We start from the raw sequence: 15,131 nt of genomic DNA, 5'->3' as shown, positions 1-15,131 counted from the left end.
TCTTTTATTAAAAAACTCATAATAGAAGATAATTTATGTTAGAGTTTTAGAAAAATTATTTTAATTTTTATATCAGTTATTAAATATTTTTTATATTAATAATTATTGTCTAGTTATATTTTCTTTTATTAAAAAACTCATAACAAATAGATAAATAGGTAGTTTGTGTTATAGTTTTATATAAACTCTTTAATAAAAAAAAAAATTTTATTTTCTTTAGATATATCCTTGTCAAATTATATTTTTCTTATATTAAAAAACTCATAATAAATAGATAAATACATGTTATATGTGATATAGTTTAAAAAAATAAAATAAAATAAATATTTGTTGTAAAGTTTTATAAAAATTATTTTATTTTTTGTAAAAATATTCATAATAAATAGATAAATATAGGTTATATGTGATAGAATTTTATAAAAATAAGATAGTTAATTTGTGGTAGAAATTTATACAAATTAATTAATTTTGTTTAAATATATTGTAGTCTAATTAGATATTATTTTATTAAAAAACTCATAATAAATAGATAATGCGATAGAGTTTTATACAAAATAAAACAACTAATTTGTGATAGATTTTATAGAAATTTTTTATTTTCTTTTAATATATTCCTTTTTAATTATAATTTCTTTTATTAAAAAAAACTCATAGTAAATAGATAAATAGATAATATGTGGTAGAGGTTTACAGAAAATGTTTTAAAAACTTTTTTGATATGAATTAATAAATATTTTTATATATTAATAATTATTGTCTAATTAGATTACCTTTTATTAAAAAAACTTATGATAAAAATTAATTTGTGGTAAACTTTTAGAAAAATTATTTTATTTTTTATATCAATTAATAAAATATTTTTTATATTAATAATTTTTGTCTAATTATATTTTCTTTTATTAAAAAAATCATAATAAATAAATTAATAAATAATTTGTGTTAGAGTTTAATAGAAACTATTTTAAAAACTCTTTTTATACCAGTTAATAAATTTTTTTTTATAGTCATAATACTTGTCTAATTAGATTTTATTTTATTAAAAAAACTCATAATAATAGATAAATAGGTAATTTGTGTTAGAGTTTTACATAAACTCTTTTAAAATCTCTTTTTATATCAATTAAAAAATAATTTTTTGTATTAATAATACTTGTCTAATTAAATTTCCTTTTATTAAAAAACTCATAAAAAATAGGTAATTTGTGTTAGAGTTTTATAGAAACTCTTTAAATATATCTTTGTCTAATGTGATAGAGTTTTATTGAAAATAAAATAGGTAATTTGTGATAGAGTTTTATATAAATTATTTTATTTTATTTAAATATATCTTTGTCTAATTAGATTTCATTTTATTAAGAAACTCATAATAAAAGCTAATTTGTGGTAAAGTTTTAGAAAAAATATTTTATTTTATACATCAATTAATAAATAATTTTTATATTAATAATTCTTGTCTAATTAGATTTTCTTTTATTAACTATTCATAATAATAAATAGATAAATAGGTTAATTAAAATTTTATTAGGTAGATTTTAGAGTTTTATCGAGGTTTTTTTTTTTTTTTTTTTTTTTTTTTATAAAAATTCCTTTTTCTTGGTTGGTATAAATCCAAATATTGTATAGTGGGTGGTTTTTCTATTTTGTACAAGGACATTTGTTTTTTTGTATCATTTCCTAAAAGGTTGACAAACTGGGTGGATACGTAAAAGATATATATATTTTTTGTTTTCCATCACTTTGGGATGTATAAAAAAAATATTGTGACATTTCGTTTCTTACAATGGCCATTTTTTATATATCAGAATGGCCATTTTTCTTTCATATCATATAAATAAATACTAGTTCTGTATTTTATAGATAAAAACTCTTTTTATATCAATTAATAATTTTTCTTACATAAATAAAAAATACTGGAATTCAGGATTTCTATAATTCTCAATTTCTGTACCACTTCCTCCTTCTTCCATGCTTCTATTTATAAGCTTCTTCGATTGATAGAACGATGCCATGTGTTCTCTCCTGATAATGACAAATCATAACTGGGCCGCTGTTATATTATGATAATAATCTATAAAAATATAACTTTTCCTTTTACATCAATTAATAAATATTTTATTGTAATTAATTTTATTAGGTAATTTTTAAAGTTTTATAGAAACTATTTTTATAAAAACCTTTTTATATCAATTAATATATATTTTATAATAAAGAAATAAATAGGTAATTTGTCTTAGAGTTTAATGGAAATTCTTTTTAAAACTTTTTATATCAATTAATAAATATTTTTTATATTAATAATTCTTGTCTAATTAGATTTCCTTTTATTAAAAAACTCATAATAAATTGATAAATAGGTAATTTGTGCTAGAGTTTTTTAAAAACTTTTTAAATATATATTTGTCTAGTGTGATAAAGTTTTATTGAAAATAAAATAGTTAATTTATGATGGAGTTTTGTATAAATTATTTTATTTTCTTTAAATATATATCCTTGTCCAATTAGATTTCATTTTATTAAGAAACTCAAAATAAAAGCTAATTTGTGGTAGAGTTTTAGAAAAAATAGATAATTTATGATAGAGTTTTACAGAATTATTTGATGTTATTTAAATACATCCTTGTCTAATTAGATTTCATTTTATAAGGAAACTCACAATAAAAGCTAATTTGTGGTAGAGTTTTAGAAAAATTATTTTATTTTATATATCAATTAATAAATAATTTTTATATTAATAATTCTTGTCTAATTATATTTTCTTTTATTAAAAAATTAATAATAATAAATAGATAAATAGATTAATTTGAATTTTATTAGGTAGATTTTAGAGTTAGCTAATTTGTGGTAGATTTTATAGAAATTTTTTATTTTCTTTAAATATATTCTTGTTTAATTATATTTTTTTTATTAAAAAAATCATAATAAATAAATAAATATATAATATGTGTTGGAGTTTTATAGATAATCTTTTAAAAACTCTTTTTATATGAATTAAAAAATATTTTTTATGTATTAAAGATTCTTGTCTAATTAGATTACCTTTTATTAAAAAATATTCATAATAAAAGGTAATTTGTGGTAGAATTTTAGAAAAATTATATTATTTTTTATATCAATTAAAAAATATTTTTATATTAATAATTATTTTCTAATTATATTTTCTTTTATTAAAAAAGTCATAATAAAAAAATAATTAGGTAATTTGTGTTAGAGTTTAATAAAAACTCTTTTTATATCAATTAATAAATATTTTTTAAATTAATAATTATTGTCTAATTATATTTTCTTTTATTAAAAAACTCATAATAAATAGATGAATAGGTAATTTGTGTTATAATTTTATAGAAACTCTTTTAAAAACTTTTTATTAAATCAATTAATAAATAATTTTTTTATAGTAATAATACTAGTCTAATAATGTTTCCTTTTATTAAAAAAACCAATAATAAATAAATAAATAGGTAATTTGCATTAGAGTATTATAGAAAATATTTAAATATATCTTTGTTTGGTGTGATATTAGTTTTATTACAAATAAAATAGGTAATTTGTGATAGAGTTTTATAAAAATTATTTTATATTATTTAAATATATTATTGTATAATTAGATTTTGTTTTATAAAGAAACTCATATTAAAAACTAATTTGTGGTAGAGTTTTTTAAAAAATAGATAATTTGTGATAGAGTTTTATAGAATTATTTTATTTTCTTTAAATATATCATTGTCTAATTAGATTTCATTTTATTAAAAACTCATAATAAAAGCTAATTTGTGGTAGAGTTGTAGAAAAAATATTTTATTTTATATATCAATTAATAAATATTTTTTATATTAATATTTCTTGTCTAATTGCATTTTATTTTATTAAAAAATTAATGATAATAAATAGATAAATAGGTTAATTTGTATTTTATTAGGTAGACTTTAGAGTTAGCTAATTTATGATAGATTTTGTAGAAATTTTTTATTTTCTTTAAATATATTCTTATTTAATTATATGTTCTTTTATTCAAAAAAACTCTTAATAAATAGATAAATAGATAATATGTGTTAGAGTTTTATAGAAAATTTTTTAAAACTCTTTTTATACGAATTAATAAATATTTTCATATATTAATAATTTTTGTCTAATTATATTAACTTTTATTAAAAAAATACACATAATAAAAGGTAATTTGTGGTAGAGTTTTAGAAAAATTATATTATTTTTTATATCATTTTAAAAATACTTTTTATATTAATAATTATTGTCTAATTAGATTTTTTTTATTAAAACAATCATAATAAAATAATGAATAGGTAATTTGTGTTAGAGTTTAATAGAAACTCTTTTAAAAACTCTTTTTATATCAATTAATAAATATTTTATATATTAATAATTTTTGTCTAATTAGATTTTCTTTTTTTCAAAAACTCATACTCAATGGATAAATCGATAATTTGTGTTAGAGTTTTATAGAAAATCTTTTTAAAACTCATTTAAAATCAATTAATAAATAATTTTTTGTATTAACAATACTTTTCTAATCAAATTTACTTTTATTAATAAACTCACAATAAATAGATAAATAGGTAATTTTTGTTAGAGTTTTATAAAAACTTTTTAAATATATATTTGTCCAGTGTGGTAGGTGTTTTATTGAAAATCAAATTGGTAATTTGTTATAGATGTTTATATAAATTATTTTATTTTATTTAAATATATCGTTGTCGAATTATATTTCATTTTATTAAGAAACTCATAATAAAAGCTAATTTGTAGTAGAGTTTTAGAAAAAATAGGTAATTTGTGATAAAGTTTTATAAAATTATTTTATTTTCTTTAAATATTTCCTTGTCTAATTAGATTTCATTTTATTAATAAACTCATAATAAAAGTTAATTTGCGGTAGAGTTTCAGAAAAATTATTTTATTTTATATATCAATTAATAAATATTTTTTATATTAATAATTTTTGTCTAATTAGATTTTTTTATTAAAAAATTCATCATAATAAATAGATAAATAGTTTAATTTGAATTTTATTAGTTAGATTTTAGAGTTAGCTAATTTGTGGTAGATTTTATAGAATTTTTTTTTTATTTTCTTTAGATATATTATTGTTTAATTATATTTTATTTTATTAAAAAAACACATAATAAATAAATAAATAGGTAATATGTGTTAGAGTTTTATAGAAAATGTTTTAAAAACTCTTTTTATATGAATTAAAAAATATTTTTATATATTAATAATTCTTGTCTAATTAGATTACCTTTTCTTAAAAAATACTCATAATAAAAGGTAATTTGTCATAGAGTTTTTGAAAATTTATATTATTTTTTATATCAATTAAAAAATATTTTTTATATTAATAATTCATTATAATTATATTTAATTTTATTAAAAAAACTCATATAATTAGATAAATACGTAATTTGTGTTAAAGTTTTATAGAAACTCTTTAAATATATTTTATATCTTTGTCTAGTGTGATAAGAGTTTTATTGAAAATAAAATAGGTAGTTTGTGATATAGTTTTATAGAAAGTATTTTATTTTCTTTAAATATATCCTTGTCTAATTAGATTTTATTTTATTAAGAAATTCATAATAAAACTAATTTTTGGTAGAGTTTTATAAAAATTATTTTATTTTATATATCAATTAATAAATATGTTTATATTAATAATTGTTGTCTAATTAGATTTTCTTTTATCAAAAAAATTAATAATAATAAATAGATAAATAGGTTAATTTGAATTTTATTAGGTCGATTTTAGAGTTTTATTAAAACTCTTTTCATATCAATTAATAAATATTTCTTTATATAAATAAATAAATACTTAATACTGAAATCTTTGCACATTTAATAATAGTATAGATGTATTTTATTCTGGAATTCTAAATTTATAATATTCTCAATTTCTGTAGCCCTTCCTCCATGTCTCTATTTATAGGCTTCTTGGATTAATAAAATGATCACACGTGTCATCTCCTAATAACGACATAATCACAACTGGGCGGGACTGGTTATATTGTGATAATTATCCATAAAAAACAACTATTCTTTTTATATCAATTAATAAATATTTTATTGTGATCGATTTTATTAGTTAATTTTTAGAGTTTTATAGAAACTATTTTTATAAAAACTAAAAGAAAAAAATAAGATTGGTTTCATAATTCATACATGATATGGTTAACTGTGTGTGTGTATATATATATATATATATATAAAACAAATTAAAGAAAATAATTGAAAAAAAGAAAAAGAAAAGGAAATAATTTATTCACATGTGTTTTTTTTTTTTTCCTTCTTTTCGTTCACATAATCAACATTGAGCGCCCACATACATATATATATATATATATATATATATATATATATATATATATATATATATAAACAGTTAAGAACCATTTAAAAAAATAAAATAAAGAATGAAGGTAATATATATGTAACAAATGAAAGAAGGAATATTATACATGCGTATGGGAGAGGAAAATGTTAAGTTTTACAAGTTAACTTGGTCATAAAATTTTAAATTTTAGATTTTAATAAAAATAAAAAAAGATGCATAAATTATACATTTTATAATTAATTTTTCAATCAATCAGGGGCATGACAACTACGGTCCTCTTTTGTGATACTTATAAAGATAATTGAAAGTAATTTTAAATTCTATCTCGTTGCAATGTTGCTACACGTTATAATTAAGCAACAAATTATGTAATTTTTACATTCAAGTCTCTAGTACGAATGAAATTTCCTCTCAAATATATATATATAGTCATATTGTAAATTTGTAGCACAGTATAATTGTACGTTTGTTTTCAACTTCCTAAAAGAATATACATAGACAAGGAATTTAATATTAAAAAAACAAAAACTCAATGTACATCTCATTTAATTGGAGAAAATAACTTTGCTCTTACATTAACTCTATCACTCGTGTAAACAGAGACTCAAAATTGATAATAATCACTTTATAAAAATAAAATAAAATTGTCCCAAAAGAAATTTGGAGATAGACCTAATAATGGTAACCCTCTCCTCTCATCATTTTACATTAATAGAAATTTCCGCCCAAAATTAAATTTCATTTAAAATACAAAAATCTTAACTGCACAATATATGTCTGTTATAAAACATTAGAAAAAAATCCTAACATTTTAATAAAGTAATGCTCTTTAAAAAAGCAAACTCTCTATATTTAATCTTGAAAAAAAACAGAAAAAAAAAACTCTCTATATTTAATCTATGAATTAAAAAAAATACATTAAATAATTCGTCTAACAGAAATTAAATATTATTAATATTGTTTTACAACTTCTATTGTTTAGTCAAAGTTTTACTACTGTATTTCATTAATATTTTTGTATTTCCCTTAAAGTCCCCAAAACTCATTCATACGTGCAAGTATGCCCCTTTCTGGTACGTCATGACTATTCAACCTCTCCAATTAAATCGTCTAACAAACGTACGTACCTGTAATCCTCCGACTCGGCTACCGATTCCAACCTCACCGGAAGTCTGACAAACTCATCTCGGATCAGAAGATCTCATTCCCAGCATCAGTATTATATCGACAAACCCTAATCTTCATCGATTATTGGCCTCTCAGCACGAGCTGAACACGAGACAACGTCCTTTGACTCTTATCGTTTTCAGATCTGCATAGAATTGGTTTGTAGTTTGAACATTATATAGGGTTTGGTTGATCAATGGCGTCGAGGAACAGAACGTTCTTGTATAGAAAGTACCGAGATTCATTGAAGAGCGTGCGTTCGCCGACAAATTCTTCGCCGTCATTTTCATCTCCGAATTCGAGGTCCGGTGGTCCCGTCATCGAATTGGCAACCTCTTCGCTCCTTCATCCGAATCGGTCTTATGCTCCCCTCAGTACTGAGGATCCTGGAAGTTCCAGGTATATATATATATATATATATATATCCATATGCATGCATCCCTAGATATGCATATTCTGCATTTGAATTTCCTTCTCAGATGCCTTAATTTGTTATCTAAAATTTAGATTGGAAGTTCTTTTAGCTGCGATGCCTTCATGTAGTTCATGCATCTCGACACTGACCTAAACTCTATGCTTTATACAATGCATTTGAGAAAAAAATTGAGTGGAATGGATATACATGGAGAAGAGGATGCAATTATTAAATTAGAATAGAGTCATTCTGGTAGCATAATTCTTGAGAGATTTATTCTCTCTAGTAAATTGAAAATTTAGAGTAAATATTTTTATTTGGTATTTTGGAAGGAATGGAGGTACAGTTTTTTCTTAAATAAAATTTTCACATGTTTCTATGAATATAAAGTTGTTTAGTGATCAATGGGTACCGCCCAAGTATGAAGGTTTCAAGACTAAGTCAGAATGGTTTGGAGAACTGCAAGAGTTCGGGTATATAGATATCTGTCCATGAAAGGAGTAGGAGTGGATGATTTTTTTTCTATTTTTTTTATTGTTTTGCACAAATTTTCTTTTAGTGGAACAAAATTTAATGTCTTGATCTGTTCAAAAGTATGTAGGTCAAGCCCTTCTTGAGCTAAGTCGAGAGGATTGTAACTTTTTAGTGGACTTTGTTGGTGATTACACGAGGAGAGATAAAGCTACCAAAATTATGATTTCGGGATAATTGGAGTATTTTTTAATTCAATAGGACCATTGCCATCAATTATCTTATTTAATTGCAATAATAAGCTAACGGTCCTTCTTGGACATGAGTAAGCTCAAGAAGGATCTCAATATGCCTTGATCTCGTTCTTGTAGATATAACCATGAGAATGGAGCTCAAAGTAATACCACCAAGGCGCATTAGCTTTGCATACCTATCATAGATATTGATCTTCTGTTAAGATTTAAATTGAGCAAGCTTGGAGGTTTTAGCTTTATTACGGAAGTTCTCAACAGCTATTTCTTGGTATTCTTTTAATAAAGCAGCATCGAAATAGTAACTTCTTCTAAAAACACATAAAAAATGCATTGTCAAGTAATGATATGTCATCTACCAAATTATAAATGTATAAAATCTCAATAAAAATAGGTAAATGGTTAGATCAAAAGCAGATATTTACATATTGACTCATACAGTATCGGAATACATACCCAAATGCAGACACATATAATGTTCAAATGCTAATAAATACATAGATACATAACTAGGCATGTATAAAAACTTGAATTGACATTTGTAAATACACAAATGTGAATGCGAGGGGAAGCACTTCTGCAGTTAAAAACTGGAAGTTAGGCCAGTAACTGATTTACTGCTCCAACCTCCTAGATCAATAGGAATGCCACTCAGTAATGGGATTTCTTCTTATGCATACCTAAATTCAAAAAGCATGTATGCTATAATGCTATCTTTACATTTATAAATGTACTCTGAGGAACATCTTAATATGCAAAATAATATAATATGTAATACACTATGCAGCCTACCTGTTTTTTATACTTGGTTTTTCTAAGTACTAGCGAGAATAATATGAAATAATATAGAAAGCTGTTGATATTTTAATAATATATAGTTTCTCAAAATGTTTATAATGTTTTAGTTCAATGTTGTCAAATAACAGTCAAACTAGTGACCCAATACGGTATCTAAGTGCATTGAAGAATGGGTCTGAATTGTTTTTCATTGTTTTTCCTTTTTTCTTTCTTTTGAGATGGATAAAATCAGTAGCATCAACAATACAGTAGTAAGCGCCAAGTAAATCCCAAACACGATGTAAAGGTTGCTAAACCTCCCAAGCCATAACAAAAATCATTTTGAAGAATCTTGTAAAGTTCCTTCAAGTCAGAAAGTGCATTTAAATACCTTTTCTCACAGACCAGAATTCCTTCCATGGCATGAGTTTGAAAAAAATTGATTGGGAAGGGCTAGAAGTCTGCACCTTGCAAGGGAAAAAATAAAAGAAACCCTAAGAGTTTCTACTGTTTTGAAAGCAAGAGAGCTAACTGGTCATTTGTTAGGGTCAGTGACTCTGCATAAAATTTTATAGCCTTTACATTGAACCTAGACATGGTTGCTGCCATAAGAAACTGGTTTTCTGAATGAGTTTTTCTTTTCTCTGCTGACTTATATTTGATAATTGCCATATCCTGATGCAAAGTTGTGACTTCTGATATGCTGGGTTGTAATTAGGCTTTAAGTAAGGAAGATATGGGGCAAGAGATGAATGGAAAACAAGAGAATTGATATGCACAGATCTTGCATCTATCACAAATTTTACAGTAGTATGCTTAATAAAAGCGTGAAGTGGAAATGATCCTGAGTAAGAACTGTGAATTCAGAAACTTCTTGTAATATTACTAACAGTATGATGCAAACTATAGGCGAGTGTCTAAAAGTCAAATGCCTTCAATTTATATATTCAATTTATGAGGCTATTTATCTATAATGTCCTCGCTAAAACGAGAAAGAAGGAAGGAAAGTGCAGATGAGCAACTTTCCAAAAAAAAAAAAAAAAAAGTGCAGATGAGCAGTTACCAGTTTGATCATTTATTGGTTTATGGTATCTACTACCTGGTCTAGCATCAATAAGCTAACAAGCATACTTAGCAGAAGCAAAGCATAGCGTGCTGGTAATTATTATTTGTGGTACAGGACTGTTCTTGAACAGTATGCCTTGTAGAAGTTTATCATGGTGATGCCCACTACTTTTGGCTACTTCCAGTGTGTAGATGTGCTTGCTAAATTCTGCTTGTGCTGGTCAAGGGAGGACATTCTAAAATTGCTTCATTCGTCTCCTAATCATGAATCATTGAGTTAGTTTCTATCGTAGACATGGGGCATGACTATATCCACATCCTGAAGAATACAATGGTTGATCCAAATGCTTAATTTTATCCCGGCCTAGCTTGATTTATGAGTAAATTTCCCCTTGACAATCAATCACGTGACTACAGAGATCAAAGGTGCTTGCTTTGTGGATTTCATCAGTTCTTATAAGGTTTTTCTATTCATTGAAGCCAGGGCGGGAATTTGATTTGAATAGTTCTTGCTTAAACACCAGAAATCATAGTGCGCGACCCAAGATCTTTTTTCTTTTTTTTTTTCTTTTGTCAAATGACTTAATGAGTTGTCGATTCCAAAATCCTATGAGTTATAAGTTATAGGCTAATTTTAATTATTAATTTGTCTTCTTTTTTTCCCTGCTTTGGAAGAAAGGAGGGGGGGGGGGGTCTCTCAGATAGTTATTTGATAAATTTGTTCTGATATAAAAGACACATGATTTCACTAATCACATTAAGTGAAACCCAGGGACTCCAGGGAGTCATGGCATGAGCAATTCTGTGGCATTATTAAATTTGCATAAGACATTCATAACTAAAAACAAATGCAGCTAATCATTTAGTTTTCTTCAGAATTTGACCTTTATTTTCCTCAACTTTTGAAGACATTGCTTTCAGTTTCCTTTACACTCAGTACTCACTCTATAGTAGGAAAATGTGTTTCCTCTGCTGGTCAGAGTCAAATATTGGTTTACTGCTGCAGTAGAGGTGCACTTACGGTGGGTCTACCTCCATCTTGGGTTGATGTATCTGAAGAAATAGCAGCAGATGTGCAATTTGTGAGGGCAAAAATGGTAGAGCTATCAAAGTCTCATGCCAAGGCTTTAATGCCCTCGTTTGGGGATGGTAAAGAAGATCAACACAGTATTGAGGCTCTTACACATGATATAACTGCTCTGTTGAAAAAATCGGAGAAGAGATTACGAAAACTCTCCACTGCTGGGCCATCTGAGGATTCTAATATTAGAAAAAATGTGCAGGTATGATTTGATAGCTGATGGCCATTATGTTGCATCCTGTGTAAATTGTAACCTATCACCGCATGTAAAATTTTGATGGGATCTTTAAAATCCTTTTTATGCTAGAGGTTCTTCACTTAAATTATTTCATATTGCTGGAACAGATGTTGCCATGGTTCATTAGCACAGTCATGTATCTGATCATTTTGGAACAGACATGTCTGACAAACCATTTTGTTATAGGGAAGAGAGAAGAGGAGGAGAAAATTTTAAAATATTGCTTTTTCTGTGGTTTGGTCACTCATTGAGGAGATAGAAGAAGATAAATAAAGTGATCAGGTGAGAAAATTATTCTTTGGACCCAGGAAACTATCCCCTTAAAAGTGAGACAACTTGGAGTGACAGGAGAAAATTAAAATATCGTAGCCTAAAGAACAATATTTTAAAAAGGCCGTAGGTGAGCCTCATCATCTCTTTTCCCTTCCTCTCCATTTTCTTTTAAAACATTAGATGAAATATTTTAAGCTTTCTCTTCTTTTCTCTTATCTTCTCGCTTCTTTTCAAGTAAGGAACCAAACCGTTTATTATTCTCTCTCTCTCTCTCTCTCCTCTTCCTGTATTCTGATATTGCAATGATATTGCAATGATTTTTATTTATTTATTTATTTCGCTCAACTTGAACGGTTGGATGTTTGGGGCTGCAGCATATCAGTAAGCCACCTTTGAGAGATTGATTCTAGCATTATGGATTTACAGTAGTATGATCTACAGGGTTATAGGCATATAATTTTCTTTTTTTCTTCTCAGTGATGGTTAGAAATCAGGAAGAAAACTTCCTTTTTTTTTCCTTCCCCCATGGGCTCCTGTCCCTTTCTATATGAAATTTCAATTTAACATAGTTAAAGCTGGTGACTATGGCAAGTCTGGTTGTTGCTTTTTATGAGCATGAGTAAATTGTAGGGTCTTGCAAAATGATACTTATCATAAACTTGTATTTTTGCAAAATGAGGGGACATCCAAGTGATCTGTATTCATGTTTTGATGTTTCTTGACAGCGTTCTCTTGCCATCGACCTTCAAAACCTCTCCGTGGAACTCCGCAAGAAACAGTCAACTTATTTGAAGCGTCTACGGCAACAAAAGGAGGTCTGTGCTGAATGTTCCCATTATATAATATGTTGGACAAATTTTTTAGTAGACGCGATCAGATATATACTGAGATAATGTTGGCTTTGCTGTTCAGAATTCAATGCTATTCATTGCCCTTCTTTTTGGCCTTTGGAATTGCCTTTTTTGTCCATGATTCATTGCACCGCTCAATGTTGCTCTTCTATTATTTTTTAATTTATAAGGAACTTTTTTTTTCTTTTTTCTTTTATAATAGTCTAGGAAGTGCATTGTTTACTTGAAATTCCAGGAGGTACATGTTTCCAATATTTTCCTAATGTAATGTTTTTTGATGTAGGGTCCTACTCCTGATGGGGTTGACTTGGAAATGAACTTAAATGGAAATATTTTGAGAAGCGAGGATGATGACTTGGACGACATGGTATGCCGACTTTTTGCCTTGCCTTTTTATTCTCATAGATTTTTTTGCCATATATATTATGTATATATAAGTGGATAATTCCATTAGATTCTCATAAACATCTTGAAACATTAGTAGCTCAGTCACCGCTATCAATAAAATTGTTGAGTAAACCAAGTAGGAAATCTATTTGAACACAAAATTGAAATTACGTTTTCCGTTATTTGGGCACGAGGATCAAGAGGAGGGGGAGGAAAAAAGCCCAACTGAGGGTTATTATCATGTTTGAGTTAGTTTAGTTTCCATTTATTAGGTCCTAGCAAAACAATGGAGGTTCAGTAATGCGTTTAGCATGATGTCCCATGGACCCTTGGTCGTTCTTGTGCAAACTGCAAAGTTAAGAATAATTGCTGATTTGATTGTGGGACATAATGATATTATAATTTTTTACATAACACACGCTCTAATATTGTCGTGCAAATAACCTGTTTAGGGGTTTAACGAGCATCAGATGGCCAGACTAAAGAAAAGCGAGGCATTCACAGTGGAAAGGGAAAGAGAGATACAGCAGGTAATTGAAAGCTCTTGGCTCTCTGTTTTCAACACTGACCTGATGCTCCATTTCTAATTGATGAATGAATTATTGGTTTATGTTTTCTCTTATTCTGGTTATGGTACTAGGTTGTAGAATCAGTGAATGAACTTGCTCAAATTATGAAGGATCTATCAGTCCTTGTGATTGACCAGGTAAACAAGCTAAGCATCCTCTATAAATAATAGTTCAGGAACTTCATCGCAGATTGAAGGTTACTAATAAAAAAATTGTCCCCAAGCAGGGCACTATTGTTGACAGGATAGATTACAACATTCAGAACGTCGCAGCATCAGTGGAGGAGGGCTTCAAACAGCTTCAGAAGGTCCTCTTACTCATTTCTTTTTCGTCCAAGCTTCACCGTTTCCCTTTCTTTATGATTTTAGTTTGAAATTTCTGCTAAGCTCCGTTACTGGTTCCAGAATCTTTGTTTTGGTGTTAATATATCATGTTGGGATGTCTCGGGGTTTACAGGCGGAGAGAACGCAGAAACGAGGGGGGATGGTGATGTGTGCTACAGTGCTCGTTATCATGTGTTTCGTCATGTTGGTCCTCCTCATTCTCAAGACTATACTTTTCTGATCTGCTAACAATAACACAGTGATCTTCTTCTTGTGACCCTACCCTGCAGCACACTGAGGCAATCTGATTTGTGATGCCCAATGGAATATTGGGAATTTGAATTATCATAATTAATCATTCTTTGTTTTATACGGTTTTTGTTTCTTTTTTTTTTTTTCTTCTTTTGTAGGGGAAAGGAGGATTTGTATTATTCAAGTGACTAGTAGTAGTGTACATGTTAGAGCATTTATTGTTATCTTAACTCCCATTTTTTGAGACTAGATGAGTTGAAATTCTGTGTTTATATCGATTATTTCTTGAAATAATCGATACATGTACATAAAATTTAATTGCATATTTAAAAAAGAATGGCTATGCTATGTCATTGGGATTTTGGTTGTTTTATAGCCTGATACATGACGATTCTGATTTGTGTGGATTAAGAAATACCTGTACCTGATGCATTTGATCCGTGGGAAGTCTATGCTGCCTGGATGCATGACTCTGTGGAGGCATTAAAAGTAGTACCTGAAAAACCTGTATCTAATGCATGTGGGCTAGGGTTGTGGTCGGACCTGCATATTATTATTATTATTATATATTCCCTCTGTCCCTTATTAATAGTCAATTTTCTAATTGTCCTATTTGAAAAGTCAAAGTATCTTTTTTTTATATTTTCATAAAATTTCAAACTTTGTAA

The 15,131-nt window shown here is 26.5% G+C and overlaps 1 protein-coding gene across 2 annotated transcripts; it reads left to right on the top strand.

Annotated features, from left to right (window-relative positions):
• The first annotated feature begins 7,399 nt into the window (after positions 1-7,399).
• LOC132294561 (syntaxin-43-like) lies at positions 7,400-14,836 on the top strand. 2 transcript variants are annotated; one of them, XM_059792468.1, is made up of 8 exons: positions 7,400-7,909; positions 11,499-11,772; positions 12,807-12,896; positions 13,216-13,299; positions 13,772-13,849; positions 13,960-14,025; positions 14,115-14,195; positions 14,345-14,836. In XM_059792468.1, the coding sequence occupies exons 1-8, from the start codon at positions 7,707-7,709 to the stop codon at positions 14,450-14,452; spliced, it is 984 nt and encodes a 327-aa protein (XP_059648451.1). In that variant the 5' UTR covers positions 7,400-7,706; the 3' UTR covers positions 14,453-14,836. The 2 variants fall into 2 exon arrangements, with proteins under 2 accessions (XP_059648451.1, XP_059648449.1); XM_059792466.1 differs by having other exon boundaries at positions 7,401-7,909; positions 11,496-11,772.
• Positions 14,837-15,131: the final 295 nt, after the last annotated feature.

This window comes from Cornus florida, unplaced genomic scaffold, assembly GCF_030987335.1.
Source record: "Cornus florida cultivar Cherokee Brave unplaced genomic scaffold, ASM3098733v1 CherokeeBrave_3.0.0_Hap2_Chr02, whole genome shotgun sequence".
Lineage (NCBI taxonomy): Eukaryota > Viridiplantae > Streptophyta > Magnoliopsida > Cornales > Cornaceae > Cornus > Cornus florida.
Note: the sequence above shows the minus strand (reverse complement) of the source record. Positions and strands in the feature narration are given on the sequence as shown.